Raw genomic sequence first — 19,032 nt, 5'->3', positions numbered from 1 at the left:
CTCTGCAGGACTAGACACACATACACTTGACAGTAGAAGAATTAGAAACAGCCAAAACATCTCTAGCCCAGGAAGGCAAACACTGGCCAAATTTATTTTTGAGAGTCAAAAGAGTCAATGCTGCATTTCTTCAGGAATAAGAGGCAGCAGACTTTTTGTACCAATTTGAAAGACGCAAAAAGTAGAGCACCAGTGGATAGGCCTGAGTGCTTGAGGGTACCAGTAGCTGAACTGATGTGCAAGAGGTTTCTAGCAAGAAGCAGATCTTAGAATAAAAAAAGGGGTTGATTACACTACTCCACTTGGTGAGCAAAAGTACAGAGCTGGACACAGGATAAGGAAGGGAAACAGATGAGAATTCCTTCTGATCTAGGAAAAAACTTTTGTTTACCAGTGTTTGATAGATATGTAGAAAGCTCCCAGCAGTTCAGAGAACTGTAAAAAGCAGTGCTGACATCTGCAAGTACAAGGTACCTGGCACACAGCCATCTCGGGCAGTTTTACTATCCAAAGCTCTTAAATTATTCATCCACCGTCACTTGGCTTACTGAATGACGCTCTGTTTACAACTTATCGAGTAAGTCCATAGGTAAGGATGATGCAACGAAGGGGAAATACAATACAAGTGTTTTCCAGTTATTTTTAATAGCTGCACAGAGAGAATAATTTTTGCTTATTTCTTTCTACCTGGCACCCTGTTTGTGGTACCTTCACTCCTTCCTCTCTCGAGCATACGGGCACTGAACGCACCACAACTGAAAGACAGTTTCCATCTGCGCAGAAGAATCAGTGGGAGATCTTACAACAAACCCAGCACTGATCTAACAGAAGGGATTGCTGGGCTACTTATTTTGCTTTCATGGTAGAATTTGTAAAGAGCTGCTTAATCAGCTTTCCTAACACTCTGAATAATTAGCAAGCAATCAAAGCCTTACAAGATTTTTCAGTGGAGTATAGCACAAGATGTTTCCACATAGCTCTTCCTAATTAGTACTACAAACCATTTCATGCATAATTGCAGGAATTTAAATATATTTGCTCCCCATTAGTCTCCAGGTGACTTTGATGCATAAAGACAGGGCTTCTTTGATATTTCAATATTTGCATTTAAAAAAAGTCTGCGATAACCTCAACAGAATAGCAGAGTCTCAAACATTATTTTTACAACTGAGTTCTCCTTCCAGTAAGCCCTTTCAATCACCAACAGCATTGTATCCCCCTCTGCTTGAGCAGAGCTATACAGGTTAGCAAGACTGAACGACTACTTGACATATTTTATTCTAATTTGTTTGTTTCCCGGGGTGGTACAAGCCTTTCCCGCAACATTCTGCCCAAGAACCAGGTGTTGGAAATCACGGCTACAGTATTCAGAGGAGCTGGCAAGCGTGAGCTCCGAGTTGATCCAGAGAAAAAACAAACAACGCGAGGGTGCACACAATGAACACAATGCTAGGGCTCTGCAAGAAGCTCTTCACGCCTGTAACTAATACACAACAGATGTACTACAATGTTTAGACATGTTCTGCATTTTCACTCCTTTGGGAATGCTTTGTTCTTCAACTGCGTGGAAGTCCGAAACATGGCTCTAATATGGTATTGCTTAGGAGCTCGTGCCATGGGAACGGTGCTGGAATAGCAGTAACACAGACTCCGAAATACTCTACAACAAGCACATCCATCTAAGTTTCTAAGGATTACCCTGTTATTAATACATCTTCAAGACCGGCAATCAGCACAGCTTAATGCTTGCTCTTTCAGTGACTAGGGACACGTCCATCCAGAGTGCCAGCTCTTAAATGACAAGTGTCTAAAATGGACTAAGGAGGTTCTAGCAACTTGACATTTTCTAGGGAAGCAACTGCTTTGCAGTTATGGTACTAGAAATAATATTCACCTTCAATGCTCAGCTTCAGACATACGTTACTACCAAACTGAGAGTGCATCAGGGAATACCCTTTGGGCTCCAATTTAAAACAGATAACACTTTGTTCTCTCTACGAGTTTACAAACCCTATGGTCTAAGATCATAACACTTTATGTAACCAAGGTACCCAACAGCACTGCTAAAAGACTCACCTTCCCTGAAATAACTATCTTTAAGTCAGCGTGACTTCAGCAATCCAAAAGGAAGGTCCATCTGGCAGCGCTTAGCACTTACTAAATAATTGATGCATTTAGGGCTTTTAAAAAGGACTTGCAAGTTTTCAGGGTGATTGCGGTGTCAAAGCCCTTGGCCCTCTACAGCTTCATGAAGTTGTAGTAAATGCTTCATATTATTGGTGAAGGTAAGGGCAACTGCACCGGTTCTGGAGGTCCTAGATCAGGAAGCTGAAGATCAATCTGCTCAGATATACAGTTGATATAATCTCAAATTGAGGGTGAATTCAACAGGATTTTCTTAGAGCTGTCCAGTATGTTGTTACTTTATTAAACTAGTTATGATGATGTGCTTTACCCAGTAATAGATTTCATTAGCCTTCAGTCAATTTAAGGCACTTCAGATAGAAGTAGGCACTTTAAAACTGAGAGCCATCCCCATTTTCATTACAAGCACATGGCCACACTGAAAATATTTCCTTCCTGCGAGCCCTGATAGATTTCTTCTCTACTAGAGAGCAGAGCACATGAACAGGAACAAGTGCTGATTGCATCCATCCCTCAGCCGTTTCCGCAGACAGCAGGCTGTACACTGCAGTACCTGCATACAGATCCTATACAGAGGGACACAGACATGTTTTTCCATACATTTGTGGAAAGCCCCACACAACAAGGGTCGGTCTTAACCCAGCTACCTGGAACACTAACAGTAATGAAGTGCTGCACTTAGGACATTTATTTCTTCGAGAGAATACTCTGCCATTCATTAGTATCCACAATTAAGAAATACACTAGGCAGAAGGATGCCTAAGCGCAGCTCTGCTCCCCACAACACAGGACAACATGGAAAAAGCTCCTACTTACTCTTTGGTCAGAAGCGGGCAGGATTTGAGTAGGAAGCGGGACAAAGCAGAGTCCTGGTAAATGAGTTCAGGAGGGGCAGTTGGGCTTTTTAAATTCAAGCAGCGAACAATAACATAGAGAACAGCAGCGACTGCAGCAAGCTTCACCCCATCAAACACTGCTGGCAGCTCAGGGGTTTCCAGCATCACACTCATGTTGAACCTGGAGATAAAGAGCAATATTAAAGCCTTCTACAATATACTGCTGGATACGAATATCACTTGCCATGTTGAAGACAAAACTGCGCTAACCATCTTAATTTGTCAGTTAAATCCTAGTATATCAGCTCAGTCCAGCAACTCTGAAGATGAAAGGAAACTTATTTTGTACTGCTCTAAACACCCTGACCACCAAAAGGAACGGAAACTGGATGACCTGTTGGAAAGGAGATTTACTCCTAATCAGTGCTGGACTAGGACTGTAACAGTATCTCAGGTGTCAAAGCCTGCAGACTGCAGCCAGTCAATGCTTTCGGGATCTTGGCCAAGACTACCTAGCTCAAATAGAAGCTGAGTGAAAAGCCAGGCTATAAAGGGATATTGGCTGCTTGGGATAGATGCTTCTTCCCAGATGTACAAGCCAGGCTTGAAAAGGAGAACTTGAAAGAACTACTGCGGTAGGTCCTTAGCTATACTGGTATTAACTCCCGCATGTGTTTAAGGTGGTCACTGTATATATATCACTGAGTTCAGCATTTAATTCACTGTTCTTCCACAGTTAAAGGAGGACTAGATTAAGATCTAGCCCTTCAAGGGCTTCAGAGTAAAGGAAGCGGGGAACGGGTGGGAGGGAGAATTAAAAAGAAATGCAATATAACAATATCCTTCCAGTTTGAAATCAAATTCTTGAACTGAGCCAGCTGCTTTTGAACATATGGTTCAAATAACTGGATGCAGTTATTACAGAGATATTTCATCTGTATTGAAGGGACGCTTTTTTTTTTTCCCCTTGGACCCTCCTCTGCCACATGGGTAATGCAAGTAAGATAGCAACTGACAAGTAAAGTCTTACCAGTGTCACTTTTTCTTCAAACAAGGAATAATAGCCAGTCCTCTGTTGAATTTTCACTGTCTGGATCCACGTGCTAGCCGAGCTATCCTGCAAAGGGAGGGAAAACAAATCGATTGTTACTGATAAAGCTGCATCTCTTGGCTGCAAGGGAAGAACACAAATTTATACAGCGGTCCCCTCACAGACTTTGCAATTGATTTGTGTGTTCAGTCATAGCCACTTCAACTCTGACCCATCTGCATTGCAAACCTCTTGCCTGCAGAGTTTCCAGACTAGCTCGGTTGCTTACAGCATACTAATTCCTCTGCAGCATGAGGATATCTTCACGAGGAGAGACAAAACAGCAATGAAAAATAAAGCGACTCAGAGGGTTATGAACTTGCAGAAGACCACGCAGTCAATATCTCTGCACAGATGGTGATGGTGGCACTCTCCTTAGTTCCAACAGCTGCCCAAATCTCTGCACCTTTGGAAGACTAGAGGAAACACAGCACCATTCCTTTCAGCCTTTTGTAGTACCTACACAATTACTGAAGTGCAAAGCCAGGCAGAAAGAAGTTTCCTGCTACTTTCAGGCAGGCTTAGCAAGGCAGCCTCCTGCAGACAAGTTTACAAACAGCCTCTGTCTGTTCCCACACTTGCTTTTTGAGGAGTTAGAACATATCACACATACCACACTTCAACAAGAAGGTGAGAGCCACCGGGAGGCTGAGACACAGCCACCTAATTAACACTGCTGCACATGCACAAGGCTCGCTGCAGAAATTTGATAATACCAATAAAAGAGTGCTGCCAGCCTGTGACTGCAGAGCAGAAGCAATATGTACAGTTAGAACTGGATTCCTTACAGACACAATAAACCGATATGGCATCAGAACCTCCAAGATAAAGCTCCAGAACTGTCTGCTCCTCCTGACTTGGAAAACATGCCAACAGGACAGGCCGTACTGAAGCCTTACTCTGCTTCCTATCAGGATGACAAAAATCTCAGGAGTACTCGCTGTACTCAATGCAGCTACACCAAAAGCCCTCGTAAGAAAACAAGGCTGACATCAGCTATTGATCAGCAGCACGCCGGAGAGCCACAAGTTTCTGCCACCACAGCCATCTGTGCTGCAAGAGAACAGAGGGTGAGGACTGCAGAGACATTGAATGTTGGACAGTTCTGAAGCTTTGGTTTTCCAGTCCCAAGCTTCATAGGAGCGGGGAGAAAAGAGTAGGTTATTAAAAAACACTTTCCTTCTCATCAGGAGATCATGCGAGTCCAAGTATAATGTTCTGCTGGCTTCTTCTCTTAGCTGTTTTATTCAGAAAAGTAACAGAGACACCAAGACAAACTTAACCTAAGACCTTCCTGCCACACGGATCTCAGGCCGGTTTGCTGTTTACAGCTTTCAATCATTAGTGAAGTTGTTAAAAATAAAACTGGGCACAATTAGTCATTAGCGTTTTGTACTAGTGACTCAGTGTAACTCACCCAACTAGCCTGCACCTCCCCGAGTCTCCTCTCCCAGACTTCAGATTACAGACACACCACCTTAAGGTACTGCTGGGTTCAGTTTTTGCCTGTCGCTACCTTTTAAAAGCATACCAGCTTGGAGTTGCTTAGAGGAAAACCAGCTGGTTGGTAGGCAGGGCTATCCTCGTCACTTACACACAAATATTCTTCCCCTTCAGAGTCTAAAGCCACATTCACCAAACATGTTCTAAGCAGATGCAGACACCTCAGACACGTGCTAAATGGTGATGTGTTTGCCAGGATCTTTACCCACAGGCTCAGATCGGTGTGTACGAGCAACACAGAGACAGATGGCTGGCTGCGCAGATCAGTTTCTGCAATGAAACTAGTCTGAGAAGCCCAGGCTGGTAAGCTCGGTGCCCCTGAGCCCACCCGCAGCACTTCGGGCACTTCCTCGAGGCTCTGGTATTGCCGAAGACCTACCTAGGCCTGCCTCAGCCACAGCAGATGTGCAGGAACTGAGCCAGAGTACTCAGGCTCTAAAAATTTAAAGGTTTAGCTTACTGAAATGGATTTGAGAGCTCTGCCTCTAATCACACAGGACAAATGTCTCTCTATTTACAAGCAGTGATGAGGTCACCTTGCTTTGGTTTTGGTAAACCCTTTTTGCACTGACCCAATGAACTTGCGGGTTTACGAAAAAGTACAGATAACTACAGCGTTGAGCCAGTCAAATTTTAATCCCGAATCTCCTCTAAATGGGTCAGCACTAATACAAGCAAACAGACATTTGCCCTTTTCTGTATACACAACATGGGATTCGTTTTTAGCAAGCTAGCCAAAATTAGCGAGGGACAATAAGTGCATTGCTGGAAGCAATCAAGCCTGCCTTCTCAACCATCACGGGGTTTGAGAGCCACAAGGAGGAACACCAGGAAGCTGAAGCCCTCAGGGCCAAGGATGTTATTTTTTGATGAACCTGAAGTATACAATTCCTTTTTTTTATTTATTTATAAATCACTTAAAGGCATGACATCCCTAATGAACTACAGCTCTTTAATCAGTATACTTAAGTCCTGTTTGTGACTTAGGACTAACTTTAAAAATCCATCATTGGAAAACAAGTGCTAGATTTGTGAAGTCTTCATCTGCTCTTTCATCACAGAATAAAAAGTTTTAAACCAAGCAGGAAATAATTATTTTAGCACTACTGTTAACAGAGTGCATCTCACTTGTACCAGTGTAAGGAGAGGAAAAAAAACCAGCAACATCTCGCTTTCCAGATAGAAAAGGAAGTACCAAGAAGCTACAGCAAATTCCTTACGTATGCCTTCAAAGATGCTGGGCTTTGGGAAAGCCACCACCCAGATATTTACTTGCATACTCAGTGAAGTCATGCCTGACAACACACTGGACTTGCACACGTTTCTGTTCCAACTTCCCTGGGGAGAGGAGACTCCTGCAGGGACAGAGGTCGCTTCACTCCCATGACTCAAGGAGGCCCAAACAGGATTTGGTAGCCACCGAGCTCTGCAGCTCCTCCACCCGTGCCAAAGCTGCACCCAGCCCCGCGTGCAGGAGAGCCACAGGCACGAAGGGACACCGCTCCCAGAGGGGCCTGCCCTCAGGGCCTTCCTACAAGGAACTGGAAGCCTGGCACCCATTTTACCAAAGCATTAGAAATACCTTGGGCTGAAGGGAAGACGCAGCTGGGTGGAAGCGTCCACAGACCAAACAAGGGGCCAGCTCGTTACTTACTGTACGAGTAAGTTATTTTATACTCTGTTTCATTTACAGAAGGATCTTGGAGGAATCCAGTTTCCAGGAAGGACAGCTGATACAAAACCCTCCCAGATACCCTCTAACCATCTGCGTTCGAGCTTGCTAGCGCTTACGGAGCTCAGCTGACAGAAGAACACTGAAGCATGTCTGGCAAAGATGGAAAGCATTAAAAAAAACTTTGCTTTTTTTTTTTTAGAGCTTCTATCAAAAATCACAATGCCCTTTCTTCCCCACTACGATTCAAAGAGCCAAAGAGGCTCTCTCTAAATGGATTAAGCAGGCAGACCTCATTAACTAACTTATCGGGCATTTCTTGGTCTAGTTTAATTTGGTTTTGGTGCTTGCACAGGGAAGAAAATTCTGAAAGCAAGTCTACTAGCCAAGGGAAGCAAAACACTCTCCTTTACAGAGTTGTGCCTGGAAAGATTCATATCAGAAGTAAGGTTTATTGTTCCCTCCCCCCCCGGCCCCGAAGGGAGAAGGAAGGCTACTTCACTGAAGTTCTTTAGGAAATGTTTCCAGGAAATCAGTAAGTCAAAGCCACACCTCTCCCACACGATACACCGCACAACCAGAGCTTACAGGCCTGCTGATATCACGTAGGATATTTAGGCCTGCATTAGGGAGAAGGGAACTTCGCTATGGAAAGGGTGGGAACTCAGGGCACTACAAGGGAAAAAGCCAAGCTTTACGTCAGAGGATTACTTGAAACTCACTCCAGGAAGCATACAGAAGCGTCAGTGTGCTGTGCTTTCAGCCAGATGTTTAAATGCAGAGGGAGATGTTTAGAGACCATCCAGATGAAAATGCACGTAGGGAAAGAGCTTGAAGCGCTGTTTCTTGACAAGAACAACTGCGGGATTAAGGTTTTGTAAAGCACTGGAGGACAGCCTGAGGTCACAGCAGCTACCCCAGTACAGGAATCTGAAAGGGGAACAATGAAAGAGCTTCAAGCATTACTGCACAGCCCAGTATCCTGTCTTCTACTGAGCACTTTTTATATAAAAGGTGCTCATTTTTTCAGCAAAAAGCATTAAGCCTAGATTGCTACTTTCAGCTCTCCAAAGAATTACACAAATACAAATATTTTAGGGCCACACCAGTACTAACCCCATCATTTTAGGGGCACAAAGCAAGGCATGACACCGCAGAACCTCCTGGCATCTGCGGGGGTGGCTTAGAAGACAACACATCAGAACCACTGAGATCATCATGATGTGCTCCTCAGTACTTCTGGCCATTTACAGGAGCCAACTGAGCTTCAGACCTCGAAGCACAGAGGGACTAATTAAGCATTAGCTGAGCAATTGGAGCACTTTAAGCACTTAGGTTTTCAGGAGATGTGACCAAGAGGGAGAAAGTCACCAGACCATCAGGAGTCTGGCAAAGCCCACTGCGGATTTGTCATCAGACAAGTTTTTATCTCCAAACAAATGGGGCACGCTGACATGTCCCATCGCCGGGATGCTTACTAGAACATTATTTATACAGCACACAGGTCCTCAGTGCAAATCCCTCTGCCTTGTGCCAAAGCCAGCTCCCAGGCCAGGATTTGGCTGGCTGGTGAGTGTACAAAGCAGCAGGTACTGTTTACACCCTGTTCCAACAAGAATTTGTTGGCTGCTGTCTTCATGGGAATTTGACCTTTTCACCAGATACAATATTTGGCTCATGCACTAAATCCAGAGGTACTGTGAGGCTACAGGGACAAAGTTCATAGCATGAGGCACCATCAGTGCGGCCAGAAAGACAGCTGCCTCTAACTGGAGCTTTTATTTTTCTTTGACTCTGAAAAATCCAGCACCTGCAGAGCAGAAGCCAAGCCCCTCAGAAGGCTGGGTATACGTGCCCAGGCAGCTCGCTTGAGAAAGCGCTTGAAAATAATTCTACAGCCCACAGGGCCAAAGGCTCCAGAGCTCCTTCACTTCCCCAAGACGACTAATTTACAGTCAAATGAGCCTTCAATTTCACTTCCTTCCGATTGCCAGGAACTGCTTTTGTTTCTTCAGCTGATCAGAAGAGTTCTGCTGCACGACAGGCAGCTTCTGCATCTTACCTCAGAGGAAAGGTGGCACATATTGGAGGCTGCACAGCAAACTAGCTGGATCCTGTTTGTCATAGATGAATCGAAAAAACTTTATTAGCTTTTATTACACACACCTGATATAAAAGATTAAACTCAGACAAGACCATTAATGCTCTGATGACTCCATAGAAATCAATTAATTGCATCTTATCTTAAGAGAAAGGCTTATGTTATTAAACAAACATAATTCATTGCTTACTGCAGAGACTTAGAACTTTGTCACACCCTAACTACTGCTTCGTCAAGCTGCAGGGGTTCAGCTCTTCGTAGAAGCGGTCAAGCTTACTTTTAGGTACTGTAGGAAGGGAAAAATACTGGCTAACACCCTTCTGTGGTCTGACAGCATTAGCAGGTGTCACTTACCTACCACATCGCCCGGGGTCAGCGGGCAGCCTTAAGCTCAAGAGAAGAAGTTGAATAATGTTGCAGAGAACCTGATGATCCCCACTCAGCGAGAGGAATACTACCAACATCAAGCCACAAACAGTTACATGAGCTGCTATGAACTGCATTAGACTGAAAAGCCCCAGAGGAGTCAGCTCTGTTCCTTCACTGCTGTTTGAAACGCAGCATCACGCTGTCAAAGCCTCGTTTGTCCTCAGACTCGTTCCCTCTGTCCCCGCACTGTCAGAGCTCGAAGAGCAGCCTGAAGTCCACGCACATCCCAGCTGTTCCTCGCCCAGCTGCAGGGAGCACAGCTGCACAAGCAGAGCCTGTTCCACGCCACTTTAGCTGCGCAGCAGGGAACACCATCCATCAAAGCACGAGTCAAGCCAGCCAACAGTGCTCGATCTGGTCTAATCCCGAAACAGTCAGAAAACACCTCTACCTGAACAGAAACAAAGCTGAGCTGCCACTGCGCTCTGAAGTCCTCAGGCAGCCTGCCTGTTTCTCCCCCAGCTGAGCAGCTCTGCTCCACGGCAGCACAGAAGATTTGCAGAGTCATTCACGCTGAGGCTGCCCACAACAGACAGAAGGCTGATTCGCATCATTGCATTCAAAAATTAAACAACAAAGCTTCAGGGTGAAAGAACCAGATACAAGGAGGCAGGACCTGACCAACACATACTTACCCCTACTGAAAAATAACGCAGCTTTTATCAGGATGTTGATTAAAGCAAGCAGGTTGTGGAGCATTAGAGCAGTCACCACAACTCAAACCTTGGAGAGCTCGACTGCCCTCCGTCCTGCTGAGCAGGAATGGGAATTTAGGGAGATTACAACCACACTTCTTAGGGATTTCTCTCTACCTCTTACCAGGACATTGGCTTTGTGCATCTGCTCCTCCTGGTACGAACCTTCCACATTCACATATGCCCGGCCCACACTGTACAGAACAGGGTGTTCCAGTTAAGGGACAGCCAGATTTGAATGCCCTCGGTGTAATCTTTCTGGAACCTGCATCCTGATGCAAAAGCATCTTTGGAAGATGTAAATAAGTTTAGAAGCTAGGAGAGAAACAGGGTGAATGGGTGAGCAGCAAAACCCTCACTAGCAGCCAGCCACTTGCCCCAGCTGGCCCTTTCTGCAGGGAGCCCACATCACACCAAGCACTCGGTGCCCTGAAAGCACAATTTTATACCAAGTATCTGAGCAACAAGTACAGCAGGAGTTTCAGAAGGGTTTGGTGTTTGCAGGAGCTCAGTCCATACTGACAAAGTTGCTATTGCTGTTTATTCTTGTCGGACTGAATCTATGACAACAAGAAACTCAAATATTTCTCAACAGTAAAACAGGTCTCCAGAGCTAGGCAGCTGCACTTCCTGGTGAGTCTAGAGATACGGATGAAGACATCTGCATGTTGTAAAGCGCGACGCTTCTTCCACCGCCCTTACCTCTAACAGAGCACAGGCAAAGATGTTTTCAAGCAGGTGGTTTGTACAAAACTGCTCTGTAGAGCAATTTTGATTATTGCTGCCCAATGTTGGATGAGCAAAGCTGGCAGCCAGACAATTATTTTTTTTATTATCAAGTCAACTGATAGAGCTGGAGAAGAGACAAGCCTCAGGGCACACAAGGCTTCCTAGAGCTGAAAGAGGCTGTGATGTCTGCCTGGCTAGGTTAGCAGCGTTACCAGACGACAGGTATGTTGGGCAGGCAGGACCGTCTTCTCCATAAGGTCAGACTGCCCTTGCACATTGAAAGGAAGTAAACTGCTTGGTAACGAAGTCAATCGAGTCTTAAATTTAGTGTCTGAAAAGTCAGACGAGTTTTATCAGTTTGTTCTTTGAACTGCCTATAAGCTTAATCTTCAAGAGCCATTTAGGATGAGGAAGTGCAAATATTTGTAGGGAAGTTCATTTGCCATATATAGAAACAGTTGATCTATAGCACACATCACAAATAGCTGCTCAGAGCTGTACTCTAACACACCACGAAACGAGATCTTCCAGAGAAGCTCAGCAAATATAAATGCAGACTCCAACACGCTACCAGATCTTTGAAGATTCATGCTTTTGCTGGGAAGTCCATACCACCAGTTCAGAGCACTGGGAGCCATTCCTAGCAAGCAGGAAAGCCAGCTTGCTTTTCCCGTGGTAGGGTAGACAGCTGAGCACTTGGCCGTTTCTAATCCACTAATGGCAGCATTAGTCTAGACATGTTGCAAACAAGGACCAGAGAGGTGAAGTGTATCATTAAATATTAAATTGCTAACTCACAACACAATCACAAGAAGGCACGAGAAGCCAGAACTTCCAATAATGCCAGCTATGCTATGGATCTGGTTCGTACCTGCCAATTTTATCTGGTTTTAATGCAGCTCCCTTCTGCACCCAACTCATCACCATACACAGTGGCTTGTGTGGTGTTTGACGTGCTTCCCAAAGCCTGAACAAATAAGATCTGCTGGGTCTAGGTAGTGTCAGCACCATTCAGCTGGGACACTAAAGACCTCAGCATGCAACCCCCTACTACAGACTTTGGTAAATCCTGTTGTTTGTTAACTTAATCCAAGTTCCAGCACTGCCAGGGCTGGCAGCACAAAGAGGTAGGAGAGAGCAAGAAAGATGAGTAAAAGGACAAGGTGAATCCAGCAGCACCAACGTTTCCATTATTGGGTGAGGTCAGACTACAGAATGATTGAATCATTGCTCTAAAGCCACCATTTTCTACGATGCATCAAAAGACATCTATAAATGCAGTTGAAACTTTGTGTTTGGACAACCTCTCCATGTGCCTGTCAAGGAGAAGTGTTGTTGTTTTGCCATCTTTTCTTCTCTACACCACAGCCCAGAACAGTGACCATTTCACTGTGTTAATCTCTGGGTTTTCACATGACAAGTTTAATAATGCAGCTTTATGAAACGCTGAAAGCTTAAGCTGCTATTTATTCACTGAAGGGAAAACATAGCTTTTACAAGAGGAGTAGAACAAATCGGTTTTTAGTTTAACTTCTTCAGAAACGGTTTTGCAAGATGGAAAGTGTTATCCCCAACCTCCATGGCTCTCTGGAGGTCAGAGAGGGAAGAGATTCCACCCCTAGAAAAGACAGAATCTGGCAGAATCCGAGGTCAGCCTCGTGCCCTATTCAGCTAATTCACTCAAGAACACTGAGGACCTGCCAATGCAAAAGCTGAAAAGTGACTGTTTTTAAGAGTAAGACAGGAGAACAGGAGAACCCAAATGTTACCTCTCAGTTCTTTAACATCCTTCTTGTTCTTGCTCTAAGGAAGGCTGTATGCCCACTGATCCAAGAAGAGACAATAACTTACTCAAGCTGCTCCTGTGACACGAGACAGGAACAAGCATCTCAGAAAAGAGAAGTAGGTAACCCAGCAAGGGGACCAATGGAACAAAGGCAATGTCAGTAACAAAACTCCCCACTCAGGCGCAGGAAATAAACATTATGGAAGGTGTGAAACCGAGATATTAAGAATGCAAACAGCCCAACGCTGCGTTCTAGGAACACGGTATCAGCGAGGACTAGAACATGCCAACCCAAGCAGTACTACGGACACGGCTCAATGTGATAACCATTGATAGATGAGGCACGTAAACCACCGTGAACCCACTGTGCCAGCGAGCTGATTAATAACCCACAAACATTTATTACATTAGGAGGCACTGATGATGTGGAAGCGAGCAACAACCTGCAAGGGGCAGAGAGGAATCGTTGGAACTTACCACGGCAGGGACAAGCGTAAAGCAAGGGCGAGAGGGAGCTGATGGATGGTTTTGGAAGAGACTCACCTGAGAGCACGATGACGGGATGCAAGCCTTCCAAGGAGATCCTTCCAATGACAGCGTGATCCTTCCAACGAGGGGATGGGATCCTTCCAAGGACAGCTGTAGGAGTAAAGCCACCGGTAACAGACCCCTTAGAAACTTACTGTATGGGGTGAGGGCTGTCCCCAGGTGCAGCATACCAGCTATACACGTACCATACCTGCTATAGGGCCACCTGCCCGCCCCGTAGCCGCACAAGCCACCCGGGACGCCCCTAAATTTGTGAGAAGAACCCGGCAGAGCCCCCAGGACGCCGAGCAGGCTGCGCAGCGAGCACCAGCAGGAGGAAACGGCCGCTTATTACAAACCGCAGCGCCGCGAAGCCTCCACCCCCCAGGCCTGGCGGACCTTTAAACCCCTCCCGGGACCGAAACCGGGATGCCCCCAGCCGGAGCAGCCCCCCCAGACCCCGTCACGGTGCCGAGATCCCGCTCCGGCCCCGCCACCACCCCCTCACCTGCGGGCCCCACAGCCTCCGCCACCGCTCCCGCCCGTCTGCGGCCGCCCCGCCGCCCGCGGCCCCTCAGCAGCCGCCCTCGTCCTCCCATTGGCAGCGCCGCCCCGCCGCTCGCGCGCCCATTGGTGCCGGAGGAGGGTAGGGGGCGGGAGCTGGAGCGGCTCGGTTGCCATTGGGTGGTTGAGGAGCGGGGGGGCGGGGACCTGCGGGTTTATTGGTGCGGAGGGCGGTCAGTCCGGCCGTGATTGGCGTCCGGGGGAGGGGCGGGGTTGAGGGGGGCTGTGGGGAGCCGCCGCCATGACAGAGCGGGGCCGGGCTGGGGGTGGCCGCGGGGCGAGGCGGCTGCTGGGGCTGAGGCGTTTTGCTCGCCGCCGGCCGTTCCCTGCCGCCGGGGCCCGAACCCCGGTTTTGGGGAGGGCAGCCCAGGGAGCCGGGGCACGCCCGGCCGTCGGTGGCCCCAGGGCTGGGCTCTGCTGAGGGAGCAGAGCAGCTCCAGTGGGGTGTGAGGTGGTGGTGTGCAATAAAGGTTGTTCCTTCGTGAAGTGCTGGCGGCGTAGGGCTGCCTGGCAATTAAAAATGGTCGCTTAGAGTTCATCATGTAATCATGGGGGTTGGAAAAGCCCTCCAAGGTCATCTGGTCCGACCATCCCCCTGCCACCACTGTCACTAAGCCATGTCCCCAAGCACCACGTCCAACCTCTCCTTGAACACCCCAAGGGACGGTGACTCCACCACCTCCCTGGGCATCCCATTCCAACACCTGACCGCTCTTTCTGAGAAGAAATGTCTCCTCATTTCCAACCTGAACCACCCCTGGTGCAACTTGAGGCCATTCCCTCTAGTCCCATTGCTACTTACCTGCGAGAAGAGCCCAACCCCAGCTCCCCACACCTTCCTTTCAGGTGGTTACAGCGAGAATGATGTGCTCCATTTTGGACTTCCAAAATGGTGGCTGCGGCTCCACCAGGACAGTGCATGGCCAGGGGCCCACCTTGGCGTGACCAACGTGACCCTGAGGGGCGAGGAGGGCTCCTGGCCGCTCAGAGACACCGGGGAGCCATCTGGCTGCCTCCCGCAGGACGGGTGGCATGGCTCGCTGACAGCAAAATCCTCCCATCCAAAAACAGCCTGCGGGTCTAGGCACAGAAAGAAAACAAATAATAACGAAAGAAATGTCTGCAATGCGATGTTTATCAACTTGCTCCTCTCAGAGTGTCCCAAAAGGGCAACGTGTTACAGTCCTAGTAACATCAGCTGTTCCTAGCTATGTTTTTTGGTCACTTTATGTAACTGGGTGGAAAAATCCCTTCCCTGACTTCAGTCATCTCGTCTCCTCTGTTTACCGGCAGTTGGAGCTTCCTACGTCGAGAAAGCTTTCAGGGCGCAAGTCACATTTTCCAGAGAGTTGTGTATCTGGAGAGATGAGTAACTGCCGTGCACTGAGTCACCGCGAAGGAGGGAGCTCGGGGAAGGGCAGCACGGGGACTGCTGAGCCGAAAAAGGTGGAAGAGGTACAGCAGCAGTGCCTCAGTGCCTCTTCTCCTCGCTATAGGAGCGATCCCGCACCTTGCGGTCAAGCAGGAGCCGAACTCCTCATCTTCAGCCTTTAACAAACCTTGTAAAAATGCCCAGGGTGCGTGGTGGTTATTAAACACGGCGTTACCGTGGCTGGGCTGAGGTCTGCTGAGCTATGCCTACGATCAAGCCGCAAGACAGGCTTATTAGATAAACTTCCGGTATCAGCCTCTTAACCAAGTATTTGAAGAATGTGTTTGGGTTTGATTACACGCAATTGCAGTCCGATTGATTCCAGTTATACCTTGTCTGCTCACCGTGGGCCCAGGCGAACTGCAGGAAAATAAGCAGTGGAGCAGTGCTGAGCCTCCAGGCAAGGCTTTTACCGTAGCGCCTTGAGGCTGTTGGGGATTTCTCTGACCTGGCTATTAGCAGGGAGCTTTCTTCAGCACACCGCCACAAAGCACAGCAAAGCAAACTCTTATCTGCCCGCTTGCTGGGAAGGAGAAGTAAAACATATGGCAGCCTTTTATACAGGGGTGCTCAGACCTGTCAGCGAGGAGCGAGATCTGAGAACTGGGAGAGAAAAAAACATTGAATAAGTGGCAGCACAAATTCTGTGGCAGGGGGAGCCGAACTGCTGAGCTGTCTGGTTATGGCAAGGAGAAGGGATGGGGTGGAAAAGGTGCTGCATCTCCAGGCGGGGAAGGAGGAACCTGGTGCAGGTCAGCTGGAGAACATCGGGGGGGGTCAGCTCTACCTCCTGGTGCAGGAGTTGAGGTGGTGGGGAGGAAGCAGGCGTGTTTGTGAGTGCAAGCCAGGCTGCAGGCTATTAAAACAGCCTCTGGGTTGCGGCTCGCGAAGGAAGCTGCCCTCCCTCTGCGCATGTGGGGAGCTGCTGCTGCTGCAGCCGAAGCCCCGCGATGCTCAGCACGGTGCGGCTGGCTGCTGTGGGAGCAGTGGTGTGCGCAGGATGTGGCCCGCAGCCAGGAGGCTGTGTCACTCGCAGCGCACAGCTCACGCTGGGGAAATGCCATCCGAGCAGGAGCCTAAACTGTCCCGTAACGGCAGGGTGCTGGGAAGAGCCGAGCTCCGTTTCCAGCCTGCCTGCCTCATAGGGAGCCATTTGGCAGCTCCAGCCCAGCAGGTCCTCGTGTGATGTTCCTGCCCTGCAGTGGGATGAGGGTGTCCAGCAACAGCCAAATGCTTCGGAGACAGGAGGATTCCTCTGATTAGTGCGGGTACTGCAAAGGAAGCCAGATGTATGTGCTGGGAACTGTAGGCCCAGGAAGAACAGAGCTTTGCCTAGTGCATTGGGCAGGCACTTAGCTCTGTACACCAAGGCCAAGGAAAAACACTGTAATTTTACCTCTAAAAACCCAGCAATTGGGAAGACATCAGGCAGAGAGAACTTGCTGCAGTGCAAGGCCAGGCTGAGACATGCCGTGCAACGCCTTGGTGACAGTGACGTTTTATTCTTCGCATCCCTCTCTCTTTTGCTCGCTGCTGCCGTAAGGAACCGACTCTTTTTCTGCTTCATTTCCGTTGGCCCAGCTTTTCTCCTGGTCAGCAAACTCACCGTGCACCGGTACACTGAAGGACACCCAGGGACTTTGCACCTCTTAGGAAACCTTTTTGCTGGAGGAAACATCGGGGTGTTGATCTCCGCCAGTGCAGCAGGAGCAAGAGAGAAAACATCTCTTATGACAGGGTTTGATTGCCAGCTGAAAGTAAGCAAAGTGCCTGTCAGGGACATGTGAGCACAGAAAAGCTTTACAGATGGAAATAAAGGCAATGATTTTTCCTCTCTGCCTTCCCTGCAGCGCCTGCGAGGTACAGGCTCGCCGGCTGCAGCACTCAGCTGTTTGAGAGCCTGCTGGATCTGGATGCACAGTGCTCTTTGGACTCTTATGTGTTTTCTGAAAATGGTGTCTAAAAGCGTAATGGGCACTTTGCAGATCTCTAAATAGACTGGCCTTCTGTCCTGAGGAGCTGACAACGTAAAGAGACAAATGCCAGGGATGGGAGAAGGGCTGCATCACACAAGCCAGCCGTGGAGGTGGCACGTGGCCCACCTGCTCAGTATTTTTCCATCACATTCTCATTCGGTTGCTCATTGCCAACTTCCAGCTCTGTCGCCCTCCTCAAAAGCTTCTGCTCTGGGTTTATTTAGCATGCTATTTATTTCCTAATTATAGAACTTGGTGACTAACCTCTGCCTTACCGGGTTACTGCTGTCCACCCTTTCGTCCCCTGCAGACCAGAGGTCCCTGGTCCCTTCCTGTGGCTGAAGGCATGTCTTCTGCTGCCCAGCGCTAGCGACTTTCTGACTCTTTTTTTTTCTGTTTTTCTGCCAAACCAAGAGGGCTCTGCCTGCTATCACAGGGACTCATCATTTCAGAGCAGATAGGCTGCTGCGTTCCCAAATTCTTTAGGCTGAAAGAGAAATGCCACTGAGCTGAGCGCTTTACCAGGCTGTGCTCAGCCGGCTCTGTCCACAGATTCCTGACAGCCAGCTCACTGCTTTTACCCCATGTCAGCCACAGCTGCCGGCTGGGGGAAGAGGCTTTGGGAACCGAACTCCTGGGTGCTGTGTGCTGGGGGAGGACGGGGTCTGCCTCCTGCTCCTGGGTGCTCCGTGGCACTCAGACACTGCCTGCTTCCCCAAGCAGCCCCAGCCTGGCAGGGGAAGGATCCTTCAGTATCTCCCTCAGCTGGATCCGTGCCACAACACTCCCGAATTTTCCAGGGAGCCTGGCGAGGTGAAATCCTCATCCCCTGCACCAAAAGCTGCCAGGCTGAGCAGACCTGTTCCCAACAGGAGCCACCTACGATACCGCTTTTTGTTTGCTGGGAGCCATTTCTGCCCCTTTGTCCCAAATTTTGGTGAATTGAGACACAGCTGCAGGCACAAAGAGGAGTGTCGGTGTGCAGGGGAGGCAGCGCGTGAGCAGCGGGTATCGGGCAGGCAGATCAAGCTGGGAAGGGAGCTGTCGAGCAGGAGGGAACAAATGAACGCAGCACAGCCAGGGAGACGTATGAGCTGCTCCTGGAGCATTCCCAAGATGTCACACCGAATAAAGGAAGCTGTTTGTCTTCTGCTTAATTCCGAGTGGTCTGCCTGACATTTGCCATTATGCCGTGTTCCTGAGGTTGGAGTTTGGAAAGGCTATGATTATCCAGCCTCAGGAAGCCAGCCAGGGAGACTGCTAAAGCCACGCTTTTTTTTTTTTTTTTTTTTTTCAGTGCCTGCTTGTGAAATACTTCCCCTGGAGAAGTTGCGATAGAAGTAGTGGTGAATGAGTTTGCAATCCTGCAAACTGGAGGAGCTCGGTGAACCGAATGGTGGGATTATCGGTCCCCTACAAAAACCTGAACTTTAGTACTGCTTGAGGGGTGGGCGAGAGCCTCTTCCTAGAGAGCAGTATTTATGGAAATGAAGCGAGCGGAGGTGGAAGCACTGCCTTGTGCCAAAATAGTGGGGATGGGGCTGGG

General features: G+C 48.4%; 1 protein-coding gene across 4 annotated transcripts in view; it reads right to left on the bottom strand.

Annotated features, from left to right (window-relative positions):
• The window catches only part of ABHD2 (abhydrolase domain containing 2, acylglycerol lipase), a 40,063-nt gene extending 25,886 nt beyond the window's left edge, over positions 1–14,177 (bottom strand). Inside the window, exons 1-5 of one of the 4 annotated variants that reach the window (XM_083849814.1) lie at positions 14,023–14,177; positions 13,530–13,625; positions 12,970–13,062; positions 4,012–4,098; positions 2,962–3,162 (exon numbers count right to left, since the gene is read on the bottom strand). In XM_083849814.1, coding sequence (XP_083705940.1) covers positions 2,962–3,155 — 194 coding nt within the window. In that variant the 5' untranslated portion in view covers positions 3,156–3,162; positions 4,012–4,098; positions 12,970–13,062; positions 13,530–13,625; positions 14,023–14,177. Of the gene's footprint in view, positions 1–2,961; positions 3,163–4,011; positions 4,099–7,968; positions 8,357–12,969; positions 13,063–13,529; positions 13,626–13,725; positions 13,909–14,022 lie in introns of those variants that run through there. The other 3 variants (XM_083849811.1, XM_083849812.1, XM_083849813.1) reach the window with 3 other exon arrangements.
• Between the last annotated feature and the right edge of the window lie 4,855 nt (positions 14,178–19,032).

Source organism: Anser anser, assembly GCF_964211835.1.
Source record: "Anser anser genome assembly, chromosome: 10".
NCBI classification, from domain to species: Eukaryota; Metazoa; Chordata; class Aves; order Anseriformes; family Anatidae; genus Anser; species Anser anser.
This window is presented reverse-complemented; position numbering and strand designations above follow the sequence as displayed.